General features: G+C 37.8%; 1 protein-coding gene across 1 annotated transcript in view; it reads right to left on the bottom strand.

Moving 5' to 3' along the window:
* The window catches only part of kcnh1a (potassium voltage-gated channel, subfamily H (eag-related), member 1a), a 71,204-nt gene that overhangs the window by 20,234 nt on the left and 29,339 nt on the right, over positions 1–21,631 (bottom strand). The window contains exons 7-9 of the mRNA XM_028006522.1: positions 17,899–18,056; positions 13,053–13,324; positions 5,181–5,380 (exon numbers count right to left, since the gene is read on the bottom strand). Of these exons, the coding sequence (XP_027862323.1) occupies positions 5,181–5,380; positions 13,053–13,324; positions 17,899–18,056 (630 nt within the window). The remainder of the gene's footprint in view (positions 1–5,180; positions 5,381–13,052; positions 13,325–17,898; positions 18,057–21,631) is intronic.

The raw sequence follows: 21,631 nt of genomic DNA, 5'->3' as shown, positions 1-21,631 counted from the left end.
TTATTAAAACATGATACTCTATAACATTAGACCAATAAAAAGAGGCTTTTTAGCACTGAAATATGGGCTTGATACTTAATTTAATCTGACAAATGAACCTCATCAGAACACTTAACCTAATTCATTAAGTGTGACTGTACTTTAAATCATTTTGGATATGCAATTTCTTCATAAAATGATAATACAACCAGTTTATGTCTCAATATTGATGCTTCTTTTACTTTGATTTATTCTTTTTTTCCATTCGCCTTTTACATAACCTTACAAGGGATGCCAATAAATCTGACTGTGTTTGGATTCATTTCACCAAGTCAGGTACGGTTTGAGTCATTCCAGGATGACTTAAGCACTTATATTTCAGTTTCACAAAAGGAAAGCGTGAGGGTAACAATCAGCTCCGCGTCTATTTGCCTGCATGCTGGGTGTCACAGAGTGGCATCATGTTGTTCACATACACCTCGTCAACGGGATGCCAGGCTGTCGCGCGGCCCTTCCTTTAAAACAAATCTCTTTGAAGATGAATGCCAAACAGAGAGAGATTATGTGCCATTTTTAGCGCCGTTAGCGCGGCCTGCAGCCAGAGAAAGAAAAACACATAAACTCAGGAAAAAAAAAAAAGACCACAGGGACACAAAAGGTTTTAGTTTGCATTAGATTTCAAATTGATCATTAAGTTACACAGAAATACTGTTGGTAAAAAATCTGCATGGTTCAAGTTTTGCTTCTAATTTCAAATGAAAACGTCAAATGATTGGACTTAAAACAAGTGGATTTTAATTACCGGTACGTGCAATAAACACTTTCTGGCTTCCAATCAGCTGAGTGGCTACAGTCCAAATGAGCTGTTTACAGCTTGAAATGCCTAATTTCCAAACACTCAGCTCATTTTACCGTCATCTGCATTCAGCTGAAATGTTGGATGTAAATGTGAGCCATTAAAAAGAGAAAATATACTCATTTGATGAAAACATTTTAGATGATGGTAAGGAAATAGCGAGTTTCTTGAAAAATAAAATAAAATAAATAACAACAAGATGGTTTGCACATTTTCAGTGAGCAGAATGATTTATAATTTATTTCATTCAAAATGTCAGTCATCAATTAAGTTAGATATAAACACACCCAAATTAACCAGCAACAGCTCATTTTGCCTCATAAATAGCAAACATTTCAAAAAGCAATATGACAGCAATATCAAACATAGCAAATAAAGGCATAAAAACATTATGCATTGTCCTTGTGGACAATGCTAATTATTTGTGTTTGAATAACAAATAATTTTAAAAAGTCCTCCCATAACATTAAAGTTGAAATCTGAGAAAGTTTAGAGTTGTGTGCAAGCTTTTTAATTTACATTTCTACAAACTACATGGATGGGATCAATCTGAACAAAAATATCTCAATTATATAGCTGGCAAAAGAAAAACGTATTAAACATTTCCAGTTTTCTGAAGGTGCATTCGACCTGAAGTTCTCCCCAGATGTGTGTAACAACCCATGCAGTCCACACACACACACACACACACAAGAAAATTAAACTGTACCAATAAATTATGTGTAATTAAATGGAATGACATGGGGTGAAAAGTATTGAACACATGAAGAAACGAAGGTGCGAAAGGGAAGGGAAAGTCATGACACCAGTGGAAATCTATCAGCAATTAGAAAGCAACCCTGCCAATTAGTGCAAATTAATATCAGATGGGTCAGTCCCAGCGGATGGTCTATAAAAAGGTGCCTGATTACCATGGTGTCACACAAGAAACATCTTATGAAGGGCAAAAATCTGTGAACTTTCTCAAGGCGTTTTTTTTGTTTGTTTTTTTACACTAAACCTCCTGACGTCATTGGTGTCAGAAGATTTTCAGAGCTACTGAAGATTGTAGTGAGCACCACTGTGGCCATAATTTAGAGATAAACTGAACATCATCATACAATGAACCTTATCAAAAGTATCACCTTTGTATGTACATGACTTTTTCTCACTAAGATAACAAACTCATATTTCATTGAGCAACATAATCCAACAATCCAATCCAATAATCCAATGTAACTGGTGGTTTTCCAGTTCAAACCCTACTTCATCCGTCTCAGTCGTCGTGTCCTTGGGCAAGAAACTTCACTCTCCTTACTTGCTGGTGGTGGTCAGACCGTAATTGAAGAGCAGCCGACAAGCATGGCCACTTCATCCACCGTTTTTCTCATCCAGACACACCAATCACTATGAAACAGGATAAAGCCGCCCCCAAAACCCAATGATCCTTTTCCATTACTCCTGAGTCCAGACTTTAGTAAATTAAACACATTCTTTTCAATTAGTCTTACTCATGAAACTCCAAAGCCGTTTTGATGGAATACCTTCTTCACCTTGTGCATCTGGATACGCTCCTACTTTCACCAGTAAACAACGACATGCGCTCAGAATGAGAGAGCTTAACAAATGCTCGAGTGATTGCTTATTGGATCTTTTTCCTGACCATATTTCTTCCTCAAACACGGCGGTTAACCAGTCTCCCACCAGGCCGAACAATTTCTGAATCAATTTTCTGCAGTCTCCTGATTAATTGCTGGATGGAGATCAATAAATTAACCCTTCTGTCTCTTTCCATCATGGCTCATAAAAGGACTGGGAAGTTACTCACTGTGCTGGCTGGGGCATTTCTTTTCTTTTGACAACTAAAATAAATTCCTGTGGTAAATATCCAGTGTGAAGCTCTTTTGGATTTGTAGAACCACATTCATCTGGGAGCTTCTTTTGTCTCTTTTATCTGTCTGATAAGCATCATATTGAACTGTAATTGTGCTAATTTACTTGCCTTAGATAGATATTTTAGCATCTGGCAACAAAAAAAGAGGCTAAAAGATCTTATGAAACAACACATTATCCTGATTTAAAGAAATTTAACAACAGTAACAAACAGAGAAAACATGTAACACTGTAGTGAATATTGGCTGAAGTGGCTAGGCGATCAACAAGGGATCCAGTAGGTCACAAATAAAGAACATTCCTATATCACATTTGGCAAAAATAAAGCACCTTGATGATCCCAAAGATTTTCCAGAAAATATTATGTAGACTGACAGTTTTTCTGCTTCCTCGGGACCAGGATGATTTGTTCTAACTCATAGAGCCCTCAATTCTGCTCTGTAACAAAAACTCCTGAAGAACAATGTGTGACCATTATTTTCTTTATCCTAAACTCAAGCACACGTTGGTCATGCAGCAGGAGAATAATCCCAAGTACACTCAAGTAAGTCTCTCCCTTAATGGGCCCTTGATATCTAGATATAAAAATAACACTAAAACAAAGCAAAACCAAAAAGAAAATCCCTTAATGGTGGCTTCATGAAATAATCATAGACTCGTTGCCTTCTGCTGTAGATGCTTCATGGCGGTTGTTTCCACCAAGAACAGCGCAGCCAGTTATTGGTTTTCCAGGATTTTCTTCTACACACGCGGCCAGTTTCTTTTAATGCTGCAAACTGCATTTTGTATTTATTACCCATTTATTATCTCTACCTGATAATAAAATGTGGTTGTGGATGATAAATGTTTAAGTGTGACAAATAATCCAAAAACAGAAGAAATCTGAAAAGGGCAAATATTTTTTCTTAGCACACAACAGTGATGCTTTAAACGGGACCAATAAAATGGAGCACTAACCCTGGTCTTTGCTGTAAATCACCATCGACTTTAATGTAAATAATCTTCTTGTGCAATTGTGACAGAGATTTAAGGATTGTAAAATAATGTTTGGCTTGGAGTCGTTTAAGATGCCAGAGGTTTGCTTTTGCTCTCGTAAAATATTCCTGCTAAAGCTAATGTTTGTTGAGAGAAATACTTACTGTAGGTAAGATATTGACTGGTTACATCCTCTCAGCAGAAACCCACTTCAAAAATAACTCTGGTTGGTTATAAGAGCGGTAGCCTTTGACAATCAAAAAGCTTTGAAGTCAGAAATTATAATAAAAAAATCCATTGCTGCAGACACGTGTTCAAGACTTGATGTCAAATTTATTAAATCCACATAAAAACTGAGGGGTGTATTAACAAGATTGCTAATGGTTTCTTCTTCTGGTTTAATCGAGAATACTAATTTAGAGCTCATCCCATGTGGATTACTGCAATCTGGGAGAGGAACAAATTAAGTCAGACTGTACAAGCTCCTGGCAAAAATCCCTGGTTCCTCACGCTTGGAGAATGTTCATTAGACTCAACTCATCTGGCTAGGTTAAATATGCCTCCAAATGTTTATTAAATTCTTGCAATTAACATCAAATGTAATTTTTTGATTAAGTAAATATTTTTCAAAATGCAACAATAATAGAACATTTAAAAAGCTGTTTTAGGTTCTGGTCCGTTTTTCTTTTCCTGTCCACTGCTGTTAAATTTTCAACTGAAAATATGACATTAAACAAAACAACTTTTATTTACCAATTATACTGTGGTGTATGGGTCAAACTGGAACAAAGCCATACAGATGTCACGGATGCACAGACAAAAATTTTGTAATTATTCCTTATATTCATTTTTTAGCTTGCTAGTTTAAAAAAAAAAAGTATCATGAAAATCCACAGGGACTTTGTAAGACTGCTGTGATTTCTTTTGGTCAGAAGTTGGAGGAGCAGAAAGGTATGGGGAATGGAAAGCAGGAATTATCTCAGGAGAAAACTGACTATGTATTTTGGACACGATTCGGATTCAGTAAATAAAAAGCAAGACTGAATGTTATTTTCTGGGTGAATATACATCATGCTGAAGCTTAAAGAGTGTTCAAACCTACTTTGCCCAAAAGACACATTAACCCAAACATATGACCTGCAAGCAATCAGAAAGTTTTCCATTTCACTGGATGTGCATAGATTGGATTCATGAAAGCATTTTGTGACAATCCTGCAAAGCTGATCTGTCAATAAGAGGACGAGAGTCCAACTGATGACAAATGATGAGATCCTTTTGTTTTATCCACAGTTCAAGCTACTTAAATCATTATCAAACAAGGAGCTACATTAATTTCACACTATTTTCTCATAACTAAGCACTTGCATACGGTACTTTTATCAGAAAAAAACTCCCACATATTGCATCTTATTTGATTTCTGAAGAATAATACAGACATTATTCCATTATTTTGGCTCAAATATTTTAAACTAATGGACAAAGAAGCAGAAGAACGTACCTTTTCAGTGTCTATGCCCCGTGACATGGACCAGGTAGAGGCGATATAGTCCATAACTCTTTCACTCAAGCCTTTGGGGACCTGATAGAGTTTAAGGAAGTCCCGGACACTGTTGAGCATCTCATGGTAGCGATTAGTGTTGGCATACATCTGCTGGAAGATGGTTGTCACGTTACCAAAGATGGTGGCGTAAAGAAGGGCTGTAGAAACACAGAGAATTTACATGACAGCATTTACTGAAAAATATTGTTTTACTCTTTTATTTTAAGTTTGTTTTGTATATGTTTTAATTAACAAACAACAACTTTATAAATGATACAATTTATTGACAATTTAGTTTTAAGCCGTGATACGTGCTGGTTTATTTATTTGTTAAAAGAAATTCTCTACGTCTTTAACAAGGTTAATTGTCGATTTGTCAAAACAAAAATTGATTCAACGTATTGCTAAATATATAACATTCTTTATAAAAAAAGCTAACTATATGAAAAAAAATGTTTTTGTTATAATTGCATGATGTGAAAGTCGGTTGTTTAAACTGTGACACACAGAAGTAAGAAAACCTGCAGCAGGGTTTCTGTTTTTATCGCTGGCTTTTATTTAATGTATTTAATGAATTGTTCAATTGATAAAAATTCCAGTTTTAAAGGTTAAAGAGGAAAGATAACTCCCTCTCAACGCCCAGAGACTCCGAAAAACTTTTCTTGTTTTTTTGCATCTCAAGCTTCAACACAACCTAGAAGAAAGTTACTGAATATTCTCTGGGAGATAAAAAAAAAAAAAAAAAAAACTTTTCTCGATCAATAAATACAGTGCAGATGAAAAGGTTTTTATGCTTCTTCAAGTTTGAGACCTTTTGCATTATGCTTCTTCAGGGGAAACGTTGGCAACAACAGCAGCATCAAACTGTCTTCGAGGGTTTGTTTATGTATCCTTAAGCAGAAACATTCAGGCTCGAATAGGCTGGATGAGGAGCATCAGCGCGTTACTATTTTTAGATTCCTCCAGCGATGCTCACGTTGACTTCAGACCTCTTCAGACTTTCTTTCCTCGTGACCCCACTTGGGTTTTATTTTAGCTATCCTTCAAGTTATTGACTTGTCAAAAGCCAAACTTCCCCTCAGTGTGTGATGCTTTCAGTCAAATTTAGCCATCCACATTTGACTCCATGCTGACATGTTTAGTTGCTCATGTCATTTATAAAACATATAAAACAGCCCCCTGGGGACGAGTTTGATACCTTCACTTGTAAAGATGCTAGGAGCCCATTCACATTCAGTGCAACATATTGGCTTTCAGGCCTGAAGCTTCAAGCAAACCTCACTTCGTCTTTATTTTAAAATGTCCTTGCTTAACCAAATAAAAAGAGAATTAGCTTCTCATTTTGTATATATTTCTTGTATACTTCAAGGCTGAAGATGGAAAGTTTCAATAAAGCCTGAGATATGAAGAGATTAAAATCCTGATCAGAGTCTCTTGTAATCTGTTCCATTAAACCTGAAGATTTTCTGTTTCTTGGCCTGTGAATAATTCAAGATCCTTTTGGCAAATTCCTATTAATGAGGAATAGCCTCAGTCTGGCCACTCGTCCATGAAGGTTTCATTGTTCTGCGCTGATGGCTACAGCTCTCAAAGACTCTGCCATTTTCAGTGCCTTGCAAAAGTAGTCACGCCACTTGAGCGTTTTCGCATTTTGTCGCCGTAGAATCACAAACTTCAAAGTATTTTATTGGGATTTTATGTGACAAACGCAAGGCAGAACATTATTATGTGAAGTGGAAATAAAATGATGCACGGTTTTCAAAATTCTTTGTTAGCAAAAGAAAAATTCCTAACAAAATTCTTTGTTAGGAAAGTGCAGCTTGCACTTTGAAGAACCACCTTTCTCTATGATGACACCTGAAAGTATTTTATCTGCACAAGCTTTGCATATACAGACACCACATTTTATTATTATTTACAAAATAGCTTAGACTCAGTCAGATTGGATGGAAAACAACTGATCTGCAATCATCAATTTCCATACTACTGATTCTATATAAGATTTACATCTGCCTTTAAGATTAGAGGTCATTAATGTGCTGAAATGTAAGGGTGTATTCACACCAGTCGTGTTTAGTTCGCTTTAATTGAACTCTGGTCTGTTTGAGTAGAAAGTCCGGTTCGTTTGAGGAAGTGTGAATGTTCAATCGGATCAAAACAGCAAACTCTGGTCCGCCTAAGAACAGAGGATCACGAATTTGATGCGGTAGGAAGGCATATGTGAATGCTAAACGGACTGGAGACCGTTCCAAAAACAGGAAGCAAACCCAGGGCGTCCTGGGTTTGCTGGGTTTGCGCGTGTTTAGCGCGCTAAACACACGCTAAACAAACAGTGTGTTTAGCGCTAGTGGGAAAAATGACTCGTGGCCTTTCACCAAAGACAAAAGAGAAATCCTACAATCTGACGTCGCTTCATTTTTGTTTGCATTTTGCAAAGAAGGAAGTTGCGCTCACATCTTCTTTGGAGGTTTTCATGTTGTTTCCTTCAGTGGTTCTTGGTACAGCATGCACCTCTTGCTTCTCCAGTTCATGTTGTCCTGACAGAATGCATCAGCTTAGACTGACGGGCATTACTTAGTAGGTTTGCAGTTGTGCCATGCTCTTCCCATTTCCATATGATGGACTGACCAAAGTTCTGTGAGATGTACAAACGTTAGATTATTGTTTAATCTAACTTTCTCTCTGACTTGTCTGCTGTGTTCCTTGTTCTTCTTTATGCTGTTTATTTACAAATGTTCTCCAACAAAGGTTTGAGGTCTCCACAGAGCAGCTGGATTTGTACTAAGAATGAACTACACACATTTGGGTTATTTACTGAATAGGGCAATTGTTTACTCTGGAATTTACTAAGAGTTAATCAGAGGGAAGAGGCTTGCTCCACCTCACATTTATGCACTATTCTGTGTTCATCGAACACGTAAAATCCTATTAAAATCCAGTGAAGTTTGTAGTTGTAGCATGTCAAAATGTGAAAAAGTTTATAGGGGCATGAATACCTCATATTTATATGCCTTATCAGGACCAAATATGCCTCCAGACCGAATATTATTTTATGCAGTGAACGCCTAAATTAATCCGTTGGGAAATTACAGAGCATTAATCATAACTAGGCCCAAACATAATCAAAGACCTCTTGCCAAAGGGGAAAACCTACTGTTTCAGCTTCAGTTCGAGCTGCTTCCAGGACGTTCCGTCCCACATCACAAGTCGACGCAAGAATCAAAACTCGTTTCTTCGATCATCAAGGAAGGCAAAAGGAAAGAGTCAAGCAGCGGATCAGAGGTGGCAACAGCTGGCGCGTGTGGATCAAAGCTATCAGATGTCTGCTCTGTGTGAGCAGGCCTCTCTTGGCAATGCAGCCATAATTAGCCCTGCTTGAAGGGACAGAGAGGGAAACACGCCAGCCAAACATTTCAATTATCATACGATGACGATGACAGTAACCTACGCACGCACGCACCAATGCATGTTTGTTTATTTCGTTCTCAATCAAAGTGGTGAAAAAAAAACTGCACGTGGGGAATAATGCTAATTAAAAACAGCTCATGACTCCTTTAATGGGGGGGAACCATCACAATCTCTCAGCTGTAGGGACGTTATCACAGGTTTTCAGACCTAAAACGTTCTTTGCAGCTTTAACTCCATTTAGCGAGACTTCGGGGACGACTGCGCGCCTTTTGGAGAGCAGGAAATGTTGTTACAAAAGAAACTTGATCTCTCGCTGCACACGGAGGAGCTTCATCTAGCTGGCAACATCCTCCTGTACTTCCTGCCGCACACAACTTCCCTGAATGCCATCAAACAGCTGGCTCATTTGAAGGTAGTTAAAGCATAGTTGATAGAAACTCCAGCCCCGGGGGCCACCAGTTGCTATGGAAACAGGACAAATGTACAGTACAACTCTCCCCCCCCACAACCTCCACTTACTGTTTCCCATGCCACCCTAAAATCCCTCCCCACGCTGTGATCCTCTGCTGCCAGCGCCGATCCGATGCCGCTGGTAAAAATAGCAAGAATCAGCGCATCCATATTTCATGGAGAACAGCCACGGAGTAGACTAGATTGCATCTACAACAGAATCCTCCCAAGGCGGTCTGGTTTTGAGAGATTTAAGGTAATTTGTCTCTCACAATGAAAATTTGAGACAAAGATGGGTCTGAAAAGGAGTTTTTTTATTTTATTTTTTGTTGTTTTGTTTTGCCAGGCCCACCCCTAACCCTGCGGAGAGCGTTCATAAACCATAACAGGCAAATTGGAGTGAAGGTAGAAGGAGGGGAATGGAGAGTGGAGGGACAGGGCGTGTGTGTGCAGGGTTGAGACAGTAGCTGACAAAAATACAGCGGAGGTGAGGGGTGATTGCGGTGGGATCAGAGGGAGCGCTGTGCTAAATTGATCTGGTGGAGTCAGTTATTGCTGCGAGGTAGCTCTCTGTGTGCAGTAATGGCACCGTGCTGCACGCGGCTTTATGAGCTGCAAAAGCTGAGATCCTCGTTAATAACGGTGGAAAGAAAGAACATTTCCAGCCCCTGTTAGCAGATTTTAACTTCCAGTCCAGTAACTGCAGCATAACAAGAACACCGAACAACACTGGGTGAGGAAAAAAACCAAACATACTCGGTGCCTTGCAAAGTTATTCACACCCTTTGAACTTTTTTCACAATTTGCTGTAGTCGTTACAACTAGAAATGTCCCAATACAACTTTTCATTTCCGATATGATTCAGATATTGCAGCTGTGAGAATTAGTCAGTACTGATATTGGCCCAATACATTATCAGCACAAATTTTATTACTGACTTTGTAGAGTGGATTGTTAGAAACGACTTGATCAAGTCACATAACTCAGACAGACAATAATAGTCGACAACAATATGTATGACAAGAACTGACCCATTTGTTAGTGTGCTGGATAGAAATGCTGGGGCTGATACGGTTTTGATACTTTTGGCCGATCTTAATATCGGATCAGATCACACCTACTTTTCAGCGTTTCCACAAATCCTTCTATAAATTCTAACCCTTTCTATTATAGCTAAGGATATGTGTTTAGGGCTGCTGGAAGGTGAATCTTCACCCAGTCTTAAATGATTTTCAGCCTCCAACAAGTCTTCTTTCAGGAATGTTAAGTATTTTAATATCATCCATCTTCTCCATGTGCTCTGATCAGTATCCACGTCCCTGCTGAAGAAAAGAATCTCTACAGCCTGGTGCTGCCAGCATGTTTTAATATGTAGATAATGTTTACAGGTTAACATAAGTTTCCTTGGCGTCTTCCTTCAGTAAAAAAACTTTTCTTGTTTTATTCACACATTAAAAAACACCTAGAAAGTACATTTAAGTGTCTGGCTGTAACGTGACAGAATGGAGAAAAGTTCAAGGGATGTGAAAACCTTTGTAGTATTCTATTGAAGCTGCTCTAAGGTCCAAGATGTTCCCTTCCTATTACACTATTTTTAACTCGTCTTCAAACAGCAGCGACTAAAATGTCCTCATACTTCATGTCGTCGTATTGATTCGGACTGAGTGGATCTGACAACAGCGCTGATAAGGTTGCAAAAGAAAGTAAGGGGTGGAATACATTAAAGCTTTCTCTGTATCATGTTAAATATTTGCTACACGCTAACAGAACGGTAGCCCACATCGAGCTGCTCTGTCCAGCTTCATTTCTACAAGAAGCTGTTATGTAACTCTGCGTATGTAGTGCCGAGGTTTCAAACATTCTCAATTGTTTTATTAGTATTGACAGTGGAGTCGATGGAAGTCTTGTTTCGTAAGATATACCTCTGCTCAAAGCATATGGATGAAGAGCAACCTGACAACAAGATTAGTGCTATACATCAGACTGCTGCAAAGTGAGTGTATATTGATGTGCAGAAAAAAATCCTACTCCTTTTTCTTCTCTGAGATGTTGTCACTTTAAAACTTCAAACCTTACAGAACAGGAATATAAAGTGATACGTGTATCTAGTTTTAAGACTTTTTAAAGCGACGCCATGTATTTGTATTCATCATTTGTTCTCCTCAAGCAAATATTTTAGTAAGTCTTTTGTTTTTGTCCATTCTTCTTTCCAAAACGGCTCATGCTCTGTCAGATTGGATGGGAAGCATCTGTGAACTTCAGTTTCCAAATCTGGTTACAGATTCTCTTTTGTATTCAGGTCTGGGTTTTGACTGGACCATTATGACACCTGAAAATGCTTTGATTTAAATGATTCCACTGTATGTTATTGTCTGTATGTTTGGGGCCACTGTACTGTTGAGAGGTTGATCTCTGCCCCAGGATTTCTCCCAAGACTGCCACTGCCATATTTCACTCAATCAGGATGAAGTAACTTTTGTACAACATTTCACACTTATTCCAAAAGGTGTGTTTGGTTTGGGGTCTCAAAGTAAAGGGGGAGTGGATACAAATGAATGCCACACTTTTCAGAAAATCGAATTTGCCATTTTCCTTTTTTTCACAATTATGAGCTACTTTGTGTTGCTCTATTAGCCCATAAAATACCCTGAAGTTTGTGGTTGCAATGTGACAAAATATGGCAATAGTTTAATGGGTGTAAATACTTTTACAAGGCACTGTAAACTATTGAATTTGCTCTAAAGTTTGCTATGTTAGCTTCTTATTTACCATTTCGGGTCTACCATTTTCAGGAAGGATAACAGAAAGCATGTGCTAGAAAATCTAAATATTTTAACACGTTATCACACAGCAGACTGAGATAATGAGTGAAATGTCACTTTGCTTTATGTCATTGTATTAAACCAGACTGAATGGAGCTGACAGCAGCGCTGATGAGATCGAAAAGGAAACTAAGGGGTGGAATTAATTAGAGCTTTCTCTGTATGATGTTAAATTAGTGCTGCCATTGACATAAAAGTCGGCATGCAGTTATATATCTTCAAGAAGCTGTTACATAACTTCAGCTACAACAGTTATGAGGCTTCAAGTCATTTATTTTGTTGATAGCAGAGCCAATCGAACGTTTGTTGGAGGAAGCGCATTCTCATTTAAAGCTCAGGAAGAACAGGAGTCCAACAACAAGACGAAGAATTGCTTCATACTGGGTTTCAGCGGGTTTCACCAACTCAAATTTAAGGCCATTTAATACCATTATGAATTAAATTTAAGACCTGTATCATCACAGAAATGTACAATAGAAAACTGTGTATTTTACGTAGTGGTAGTAGTGCTAGGCTTTTTTTGCACATAACATTGTACGGGTTCGCAACAAAACTGAGCCAGGGGCAAAGATGAATGTCGTCCAGTCAACTGGCGATAAATTAACACTAACCCATGACTGATGGAAAAAAGCTAGCTAGCTAGCGATAAGGTGCATTAGTAGCTAGTTAGCAGTAGCATTGACAACTTCAAGTCACAGAGCACAGTTAAGATGTCTGCGTGCAACTCAAACTTCTGCCTGACAGAGTAGTACAGCGACAAAAATACACTGCATAGAATATATCAGATTAAATCGTCCTGTCACGACAAAATGTAAGACCTGAAATTTAAGACATTTAAAGCCTTAATTTGAGATACATAAATTTAAAACTTAAGACTTTTTAAGGATGTCCGCACACCTATCTAATTAACCTTTAGACAGAGGTCAGCTACTCCGAGATTTTAATGTCAGGTACAGTAGTTGTCAACATAAATTGTAAGATGTTCAAACTGAACAGCATAATGGACCACACTGCTACTCATCTGTTGGCATTCTGTTTTCTAAACTTTGATGGCTCCATTCATAATTTACTTCATCACACATGTCAACACTGTGGCTTTTAAAAGTATAACACATCTGCCTCACTAGAAAAAAAAACGCACTCCACTCACATCCAATCATCATCATGGCCACAGCGAAGATTTTCTCCCCGTCCGTCGTCGGAGCGATGTTGCCGAAGCCGATGCTGGTCAGGCTGGTCATGGTGAAGTACAGGGAGGTGATGTAGACCGAGTCTTTGTTGGGCCCGCCCTCCCACTTTCCCGAACCGGTGGTGTTGAAGCGGTAGGGCCTGCCCATCGTCTCAGCCAGGATGTAGAGCCAGCTGTCCATGCGGACAACGTTGGTTTCTTCATCGATCACCTCGTAGTCTCCAATGCTATACCTGAGGGTAAATAATGATACAGCTTTTCAATTATAGTGTTTCATAATGTTGTTTTTACGCCACAAGGCACAGCGGTGAAGAACTCTAGTGGATAGAAGTTAGGGGGTCTACTTAGGTTCAAGTAAAAATATCAATAAAGGCCTAAGAGAAAGCAAACATTATTCTTAAAGAAAAAAGTGATTTCCAACAGTGTGTCGTGCAACTCAAGTAAACACACAAAAAATTTCCAGATCCTCTTGAGACTTTAAAGAATCACATTAATTTGTTATGAGAATAAAAATCCCAATGACCCGGTTTTGTGTAGTTAGAGTGAAGGGAGGGTAAAAATGCAACCGCCCCAGAAGGCCGAGGCAATAATGAAACCTTTATTTAAATAAAAACTAAGCTGACGTCTACCCGGGACTGCTCTAATGTAAATGTGCTAACGGTTAGATGTCCTCACTGAAACATTTCTTTGTGGAGCTCCCAAAGCAACGCCTCCTGGAAAGGTTAAAGTACCTCTTCTGCATCTTTATGTGCACATAAGCAACGTTTTACTAAAAAAGCATCTAATAGCTACACCTTAAATCTAATTTCCTAATTAAGGTCTGCATACAAAAGGTACAAAATATTTAGATGAGAACAATTGACATTTTATAAGTTAAAGAGACTGAGGATGCACTTAGAATAAAAACGTTAATATCAGGAACATAGAAAGCTTAAGAAGCCCTCCTTTTTTGTCATATTCTGTCTTTTTGTTTGTTCTGTACCACGGCTTGAATGAGGCTCTAATCTACAAAGCAGGTTCAAGAAACATAAGGGTTCTCAAACACATCTCACTAAAAGAACCCTAGCAGTGCATATTATGGTGGGTACCATGAAGCTGACTATCAACTCAGTAAAGTAGCTCATGGTCTTAGATATGGCTTAAGTCCAAATTCATGTAAAATGTGTGGATTTGGAATCTGTGACCCAATCACAACGACAAAGCGTAAAGCTAAAATTATTTAAACATCTGAGATTATTTTCTGTCTCTAAAGTCAGATTAAACATGTGACAATGACAAAAAAAATAAAACAAAACCAAGAAAAGGTCATGATATCATAATATGATAAAGCTGTTTGGAACAAATTAAGTGCTTTATGATACTGCTCTACAATTTGTAATGGATAAATGGCTTGTGAATATTTTACTTTAGATGCTTCTAATACAGTTAGCATCGACTTCTAGATTTTTTTTTTAAACCTTTATATTATTTTACCAGGATAAAAGCTATTAAGATTTAAAACCTTTGAAGTCTTCACCTCCAAACAGGAATGAACAGTAATCCAACTCCAATTCAATTCTTCAAGTGTCAAGTCCAAGTCAAGTCTCAAGTTTCTCATGACTAAAACCTACATTTTCCCATTAAATACTTGTCCTTCGTCCTGTACTGTCTGTCATTAGGCGTAATTTAATACAGGAACATTGAAGAGTTCTCTTTAAACATTTCCTCCACAGTTTCATCTCATCTCAAGTCTTAGAGCTCAGGTTTAGATCCATTTAGAAGTTTTTGTTGGTGTAACTTCACAGCAATGCATCTCTTCAAACTAAAAACTCTAATTTGCTTAGAGCAGGTTAGCTTACCAACATCAGTTACCATGGTAACAAACTTATTTAAGAAGTGAACCAGCTTCGTGGAGCATGAGAGTCCAGAACTAAACCACTAATCCTGCTTTGTAGTGCAGATCCCTGGATGTGGGTAATTTATCACACTGCACACATGTGCCAGTCATGATCCTGCATTATTATAGTTCACCTCTTGATGTTCTTCATATCCTGTCAGATCATTGCAAATCTTTTGTTTGTTATCCTGTTAGGCCATTAGTTTACAACATGGATGACATTTTGATTTCGTTTTACTCAACATTTTGAGTAACACTGTAGATGTCACCAGTTTGGATAATTATAAACAAACAAGGTGACAAAAAATATTCTCCTGAGATGCAAAGTTGAGCATGAGAACATGTTTGTATTAAAGTACACAATCACATAAATGTGCGGTATGTAACTTTTACATTAAAAACATCATATTATATGTATTTGCTAAAACTGTCATGTCTTGACAGTATGATATGAGACAGACAATCTGTGAAAAGATCAATCTCTTCCACCTCGAGTTACTATTGACGTCTGAAGAAATGCACAGCTCCTGACCAAAAACACCAATCAGAGCCAGGGGGAAGGTTTTATCGCCATCAGTCACTCTCATGTACTCGCTGCTAAATGTACTCATGGTGGAGAAACAACTTATTGTGACAGGAAATACCATAAAGAGTGGGCATGCTGACTAGCCTGAGCATTCACAGCGGGCTGTGCTAGATGCAGAGAGCCAGCGGCGGGGGAGAAGGAGAGGGTGAATGAGCAGTGCCACGTGGAGTGGTGATTGACAGCGCTAAGATCCGCCTACTGGCTCTGATTGGTTGATTCAAGTTAGCATGAGATTAGGCAGATGAGCTTGATTTTTGTTCTCCACATATTATTTGTCTCATACCATACGGTCACGGTATAGTCACAGTTTCAACAAATATATAAAAACATATTTTTTATAAAAGTTACACACTTCTATGTAATTAATAAATGTAATAAGATGTGCATTCCACTGCAGGTTTGACTTCAATTCACTAAGACTTGAAAGCATTTCAAAATGTTTGATTTTTATAAAAACACTTTTAGCTTACAAAGACTCTGGTTTGTTCTTTACTCCTTTGTTTTTGCTTTTGTGCGCATACTAAAGAAAGGAAAAATGTGAATCCACACTGAAAAACATTTCATACAACCCTTTTCATCCCCTGACTATCTGTAGGACTTGATTAGTCTTATCACAAAGTCTGAATTGTTTGAACTCAACAAAACCGTCTATTCATTATACATTGTAGTTTGATGAAATGAAGCTAATTGTTTTTCATGTAAAATGACCAGAAAGAAAAAAGATTTTTGAGAGGAAGACAAAATGCGTCAAGAAAAAAAGAAAGAGTAATAACTTTAAGGATACACAATTGAAAAATAATTATAGAAAATCACTCCAATCACAAACTAATTGACATGATGAATAAATAACTACAAAAGAAAAATCCCTAAAAATAGAAATACACAAGAACACAATTAACAACAGTGCACAAATTGACCACACAGAGATGAAAACCAAAAAAGACCTCAAGTTAGGATAAATAGTACAAACAATAGTAACAATACAATAAATGCCATAGAAAAAGAGATGATAAAGAATTTGTGCCAACAGAACAGAAAATAATGTCAAAACAGGCATCCCAAGCAAATGACAGCCGATGCAGTGTGAGACATTTTATTTTTGTAAAAAAGGAAAAAGTCCTCTTTAGGGTTTATGTGGCTTTTATGAGAGAATTTTAGTGAGTAATTCACTGCAACTGCTAACAGAATCCAGGGTGCATAGAAAAAACAATTCATCATCAGGAGCACCTGTCTGTTTTAGCTATTTGCATATGAAAATACCAGGCTTCCTGTATAAAAGGCGCTTTTTTTTTCTAGTCTCCAGAATATAAATGAACAGAAGTGGATGAGGCAATGTTTACACGTTTCCTTTTTGCCTGATTTCCTTTATTCAACTCTTTAGAAAATAATTTTGGGCTTTTTATGCAACAATAAAAATAAAAAAAATCTCCAGTGTTCTTATTCAGGAGCAAGAATATGCTTTTGTTTTTCAAGCCCCAGAGTAAAACTAACACTTCAGCCACCTCCATTGTTTTCTGCGCAAAAGAAAATGACAGGCACCGAGCAGGAAGCCAGCTCCTGCAGTTGCTGCTGTCATCCCAGTTGACGACGGCTAAACTTTTCTCGAGTCGCCGACGCGACTCCGCGTGTGACCATGGCAACCACTGAAACCACAGAGGAGCTATTTTTACTGGTATCGCTGTCTGGTTTTGGAGCACCATCAGGTACATTTATTCAGGTCTGATTATGCTGTCTGGACCGACAGTTGATGCAAACCGCGCTGCTTGGAGCCTCCGAGTGAAACTGACAGTGAGTGAACATTTGTAACAAGTGTGTAATCAGGGGAAGAAAAAAAAAGCATAGATAAAAGACATCTGCAGGAAAGATTAGAACATTATTCACAACAACAGAAAAAAAGATAATGGCTTCTTCTGTTTCTCTGTGTGGGAGGAGCAATAAATAGATAAGTAATAAATAATCTGTGTATCAGTATGTTTGTAGATCTTCTCATTAGCACAATAAATCAGATACAACATATCACAACTTAATGCCGCCATTACACTCTATAGAGCCCCTGCTGCGTCGATGATCTGATTAGATTTTAGAGACCCATCTCCATAAATCTCCATATTAATGAGTAAAATAATAACTCTCCTCAAAGTGTAATAACTCTTTAGCCCTCGAGATTCTGGTTTGATGAGTGACGACAAGCATGTTTTTCAAAAAATATATAATTAATGCGCAGATCAGCTTCACCACTGACCTCTTTTATATGAAATGGCTCTGCAATCAATGCACTGCAATATTGCGGAGTGAAAAAGCGTTATGTAATGTTTTGTTGATCTGGGACAAACATACAGACATACCAGATGCAGGCCAGCCAGTGTGCTGCCAGTCCAAAAACACAGACCAGCAGCACCAGGACGGCCGCCCCGTATTCGATGTAGTGGTCCAGTTTACGGGCGACTCGACCCAAACGGAGGAGCCGGACTACCTTAAGAGAGCTGAACAGACTGCTGATCCCCTGGAAGAAAAGCGAAACAGGAAACATATTAGATAAGAGCATTGGAAGACTCTCACTAGAGGGTTTTTTTTTAATATGCAAACGTTTTATTTTTTTTTTCTGTTATTCATGTTTGTCCTCAAAAGTGTCGATAAAAAATATCTGTTTTTGTTAGGAAAGTAAATGTCTAAATTATAATACATATTTTGACTCAATTCTTGACATTGCTTATTTTAACATTCTTTTTAGCTTTGTTACTGAAACATAAACTTAAAAAGTTTAAAATATAGTTTTAACAGCTGGATGAGGACTGCAGATTTTTCTTTTCTTTGTTTTTACCTTCTCCGTTGCACATTTGGGGCAATGTTTATGTATTTTGGGTTAGATTAAATCTATAGTAATCAAAAACATATTTTTCTACATTTTGAATACGAGCCAAAGTGCTATCTGTAATTCTTTCACTTGCTTTCCTTTTTAACAGACCCTAGGATGGCAGACCACTGACGCACGTCGAAATAAAATTAATCGGCCTAAATTATGCGATTCACAGATTTTTGAAGTAAAACCTACAGCAAATATGAACATAAAATATATTTTAAAAATTTGAAAGCTTTTCAGAGTAGCCACTATATAAAAACAAAATCTTCCTAAAAAACATTGTCCACCCTAAACAACAAGCGCATAATTAATAAAAAAGAACAAAATAAAAATCTATTAAGATTTGATTGCAAAAGCATTCTTCTGCAACGTGATAAAACTTTACAACTCTAAGCAGCTCTAACCAAAGGCTAAATGTCTACTCAGCTTAGCTGCAACCTGAAACGCTTGCTCCCTGATTCAAAGCGACAACTGCAATCCCATCAGTCTGCTCTGCAGTGCTGTTGGTATTCTTTATGTGTGTGTCTGTGCACTATCTGGGTATTGATTTAGCTAAAGTGCTGTGGTCTGCAATGCGAGTACAACTGCTGTGTTGGCTGTCACTTGATCTGTCAAGAGATGCCCATCAGACACCTAAACTTCAGCTTGTATGAAATCGCTTTCCAGCCTTTAGATCAGACACTTGTAATGGCCACTACTAAACATTGACTTTTTTGTCCTAAAGCCGCTTTGTAACTCATTTGGTGGTACGCTTGGGGTCACCGTGCTTTTGGACCAAAGCTTGTTGCGCCTTAGCTTTGACTTCCTAGTCAATGGTTTTGAGAGGTTTCTTCAATATTTTTGAATGTTAGGTCCTAATGGTGCAATCTACTTTGTGAAGTGTAGCAATCACTCTTATAGCAAAAAAAGAAAGCCACACAACACAATGCTGCTACAACCAACCTTCACAATTGATTGATGTTTCCCAAGTTTGCCTTGTTCCTTCAAACGCAATGACGGCCTTTATGGGCAAACACTTTAATTTTAGTTTCATAGACCAGAGGACATGTCTCCAAAAGTTGTGGTCTTTGTCTCCAAGTTTGCTTACAATATGCAATCTTGCTATTTATGTTACTATTGTAATAATAGCTTCTTTCTCCCTGAGTGGCCTCTTAGCCCAATACATGGATTTGTTTTAGCGTGGATAATTGCTCTCTCTTACCAGCTTCAATCGGCATCTTAAAAAGGCATTTTGCTTGTGTGTGGGTCGTCCTGAACAGTATGGTAGTTAGACATTCCCACACAGAGACTCTTCTTGCATGTAATTGTGTGAACAGATAAAAGCAGAAGCTTTGGACTTGAAGAGGTCCACAACTCTGTTTTTGAAAACTTGCCTGAATTATTTTTTTTATATTCCCATGATGTTATAGAAGGAGTGTGTTTGAGGCCTTGCATTGAAATACATCCAAAGTTGTGCCTCCATTTAACTCAGCTGTTGTTTATGAACCTATTAAGAGTTTTCCCTGTTTGTTTAAATGGACAGTAAGCTAAGTGTTTGTAAATTCAGAATTTTAAGATGATACTAAAAATCGTTCAAAAATATTTCTCATTATTTATTCTGGCTTTTAGCAAATAAAAATTATTTTGATGATCCTGACCTAAAACATGATAACATTTGTCTGATTTAAAGAACGTACATGAGAGTGATTGACAGGGCTAAGCACCTCCTCCTGGCTCTGATTGGTTGTTTCTGACAGAGCAGTGTATTTCTGCAGATGGCAGTAGGACCACATGGAGATGGAAGAGGAGCTTTATTTTTTCATAAATGATCTGTCCCATACTATACTGTCAGGATATAACAATTTTAACAAATACATTAAAAAAACATTCTTTATAAAAGTTATATACTGCAGCTTAAATGTCAGACAGTGAGAAAAAAAATGCCATGTGTCTTTATAAACAGTGTATGGCAATCTGTTTTTTACTGATGCATCCAGATGCTTGTTTCTGATCCCCTCCTCATATTTTAATTAAGAAGAGCATGTTTACTCGGTCGAAGTTGATAAATCTTTTGTAATGAGAATAAAAGTTACGCATTTGACACCTCTACCAATGTTTTACATAATACATGTCCTTTGTGTCAAATGTGAGGATTAAATTGTTAACTTATGACTTTGTGGTGAAAAAATAGATGATTCACAGCACTCAGATAAACCAGAAAGAGCATTACAGCAGCTATGCACCACAAAGACCTTGGGGCATATCCAATTATGGAAAGAAGTTTCCACAAGTTTCTTATAATTTATTCACATCCTGTTCAGAATAATCTAATTAGTTGCTCCTCTGCAGCATCATCTGTTTGCATGTGTTTTTATTTTTTTTCTTTTCCTGAAACTTTGTCACTTTGTCATCTTCCAGGTCATTTTCTTTTGCTCGACTTAGAGGATGAATCGCTACAAACAAGACAGCTGTGGTATTTATTTAACCCAAATGCAGAGTTTGTACTGTTGGGACAGAAGTTGGGCAGTTTCAAAGAAACGTCGACCCAGTTTTTTGGGCCAACAAAGACAATAGAAAGAGCCTCATCGTCATTCACACAGCCATTTTAAGATACACAATGACCTCATGAGACTTTGTTGAGCCTCTTTCACAGGCTGAATAAAGAAATTATAAGATGGTGAAATGTTGCTGTGTAATAATGTTAAAGTGAATTGGGTTGTGGAATTGAATTTAGTTCACGGCAGAAAACGTGTTTGGTTACTTAGAATAGCAAGCTAGCATAGGGCTAATGCTAGCTATGGTCAATTATTAAGCTTTTACCAAACACTTTAACTTAAAGTCACTACAGACAGACAGACATTTTATCCTATCAGGGGTCTATTTTATACTTATTTAAACTAACAAGTTTTTAAAGCAGGTGTATTATGAAAAAAAGACAACTTTTTTTAGCCTTATATGTTATTCCCTCATAAAAAAATACATATTCAAAGCAACTGCCATGTTGCTTTGATTCTTTCAGGGTGCTTAAACGCTCCCTCAAGTTTCTCCTTGGAGCTGCAGTCACCAGCCGAGCTTGGGCCCCACTGAGCGCCCTTACCCCACACCTCACCCACTCAGCTCCACCAACCGGCGGCGGCAGCAATTAGCAAACACCTGGTGAATCTGCGCATCTGCCGAGCTCATTACAGAAACTACTTCTCTTGACGATTTTTGATTTCACTTCATTTTTCAGTCATTTT

This window comes from Xiphophorus couchianus, chromosome 22, assembly GCF_001444195.1.
Source record: "Xiphophorus couchianus chromosome 22, X_couchianus-1.0, whole genome shotgun sequence".
NCBI classification, from domain to species: Eukaryota; Metazoa; Chordata; class Actinopteri; order Cyprinodontiformes; family Poeciliidae; genus Xiphophorus; species Xiphophorus couchianus.
Note: the sequence above shows the minus strand (reverse complement) of the source record. Positions and strands in the feature narration are given on the sequence as shown.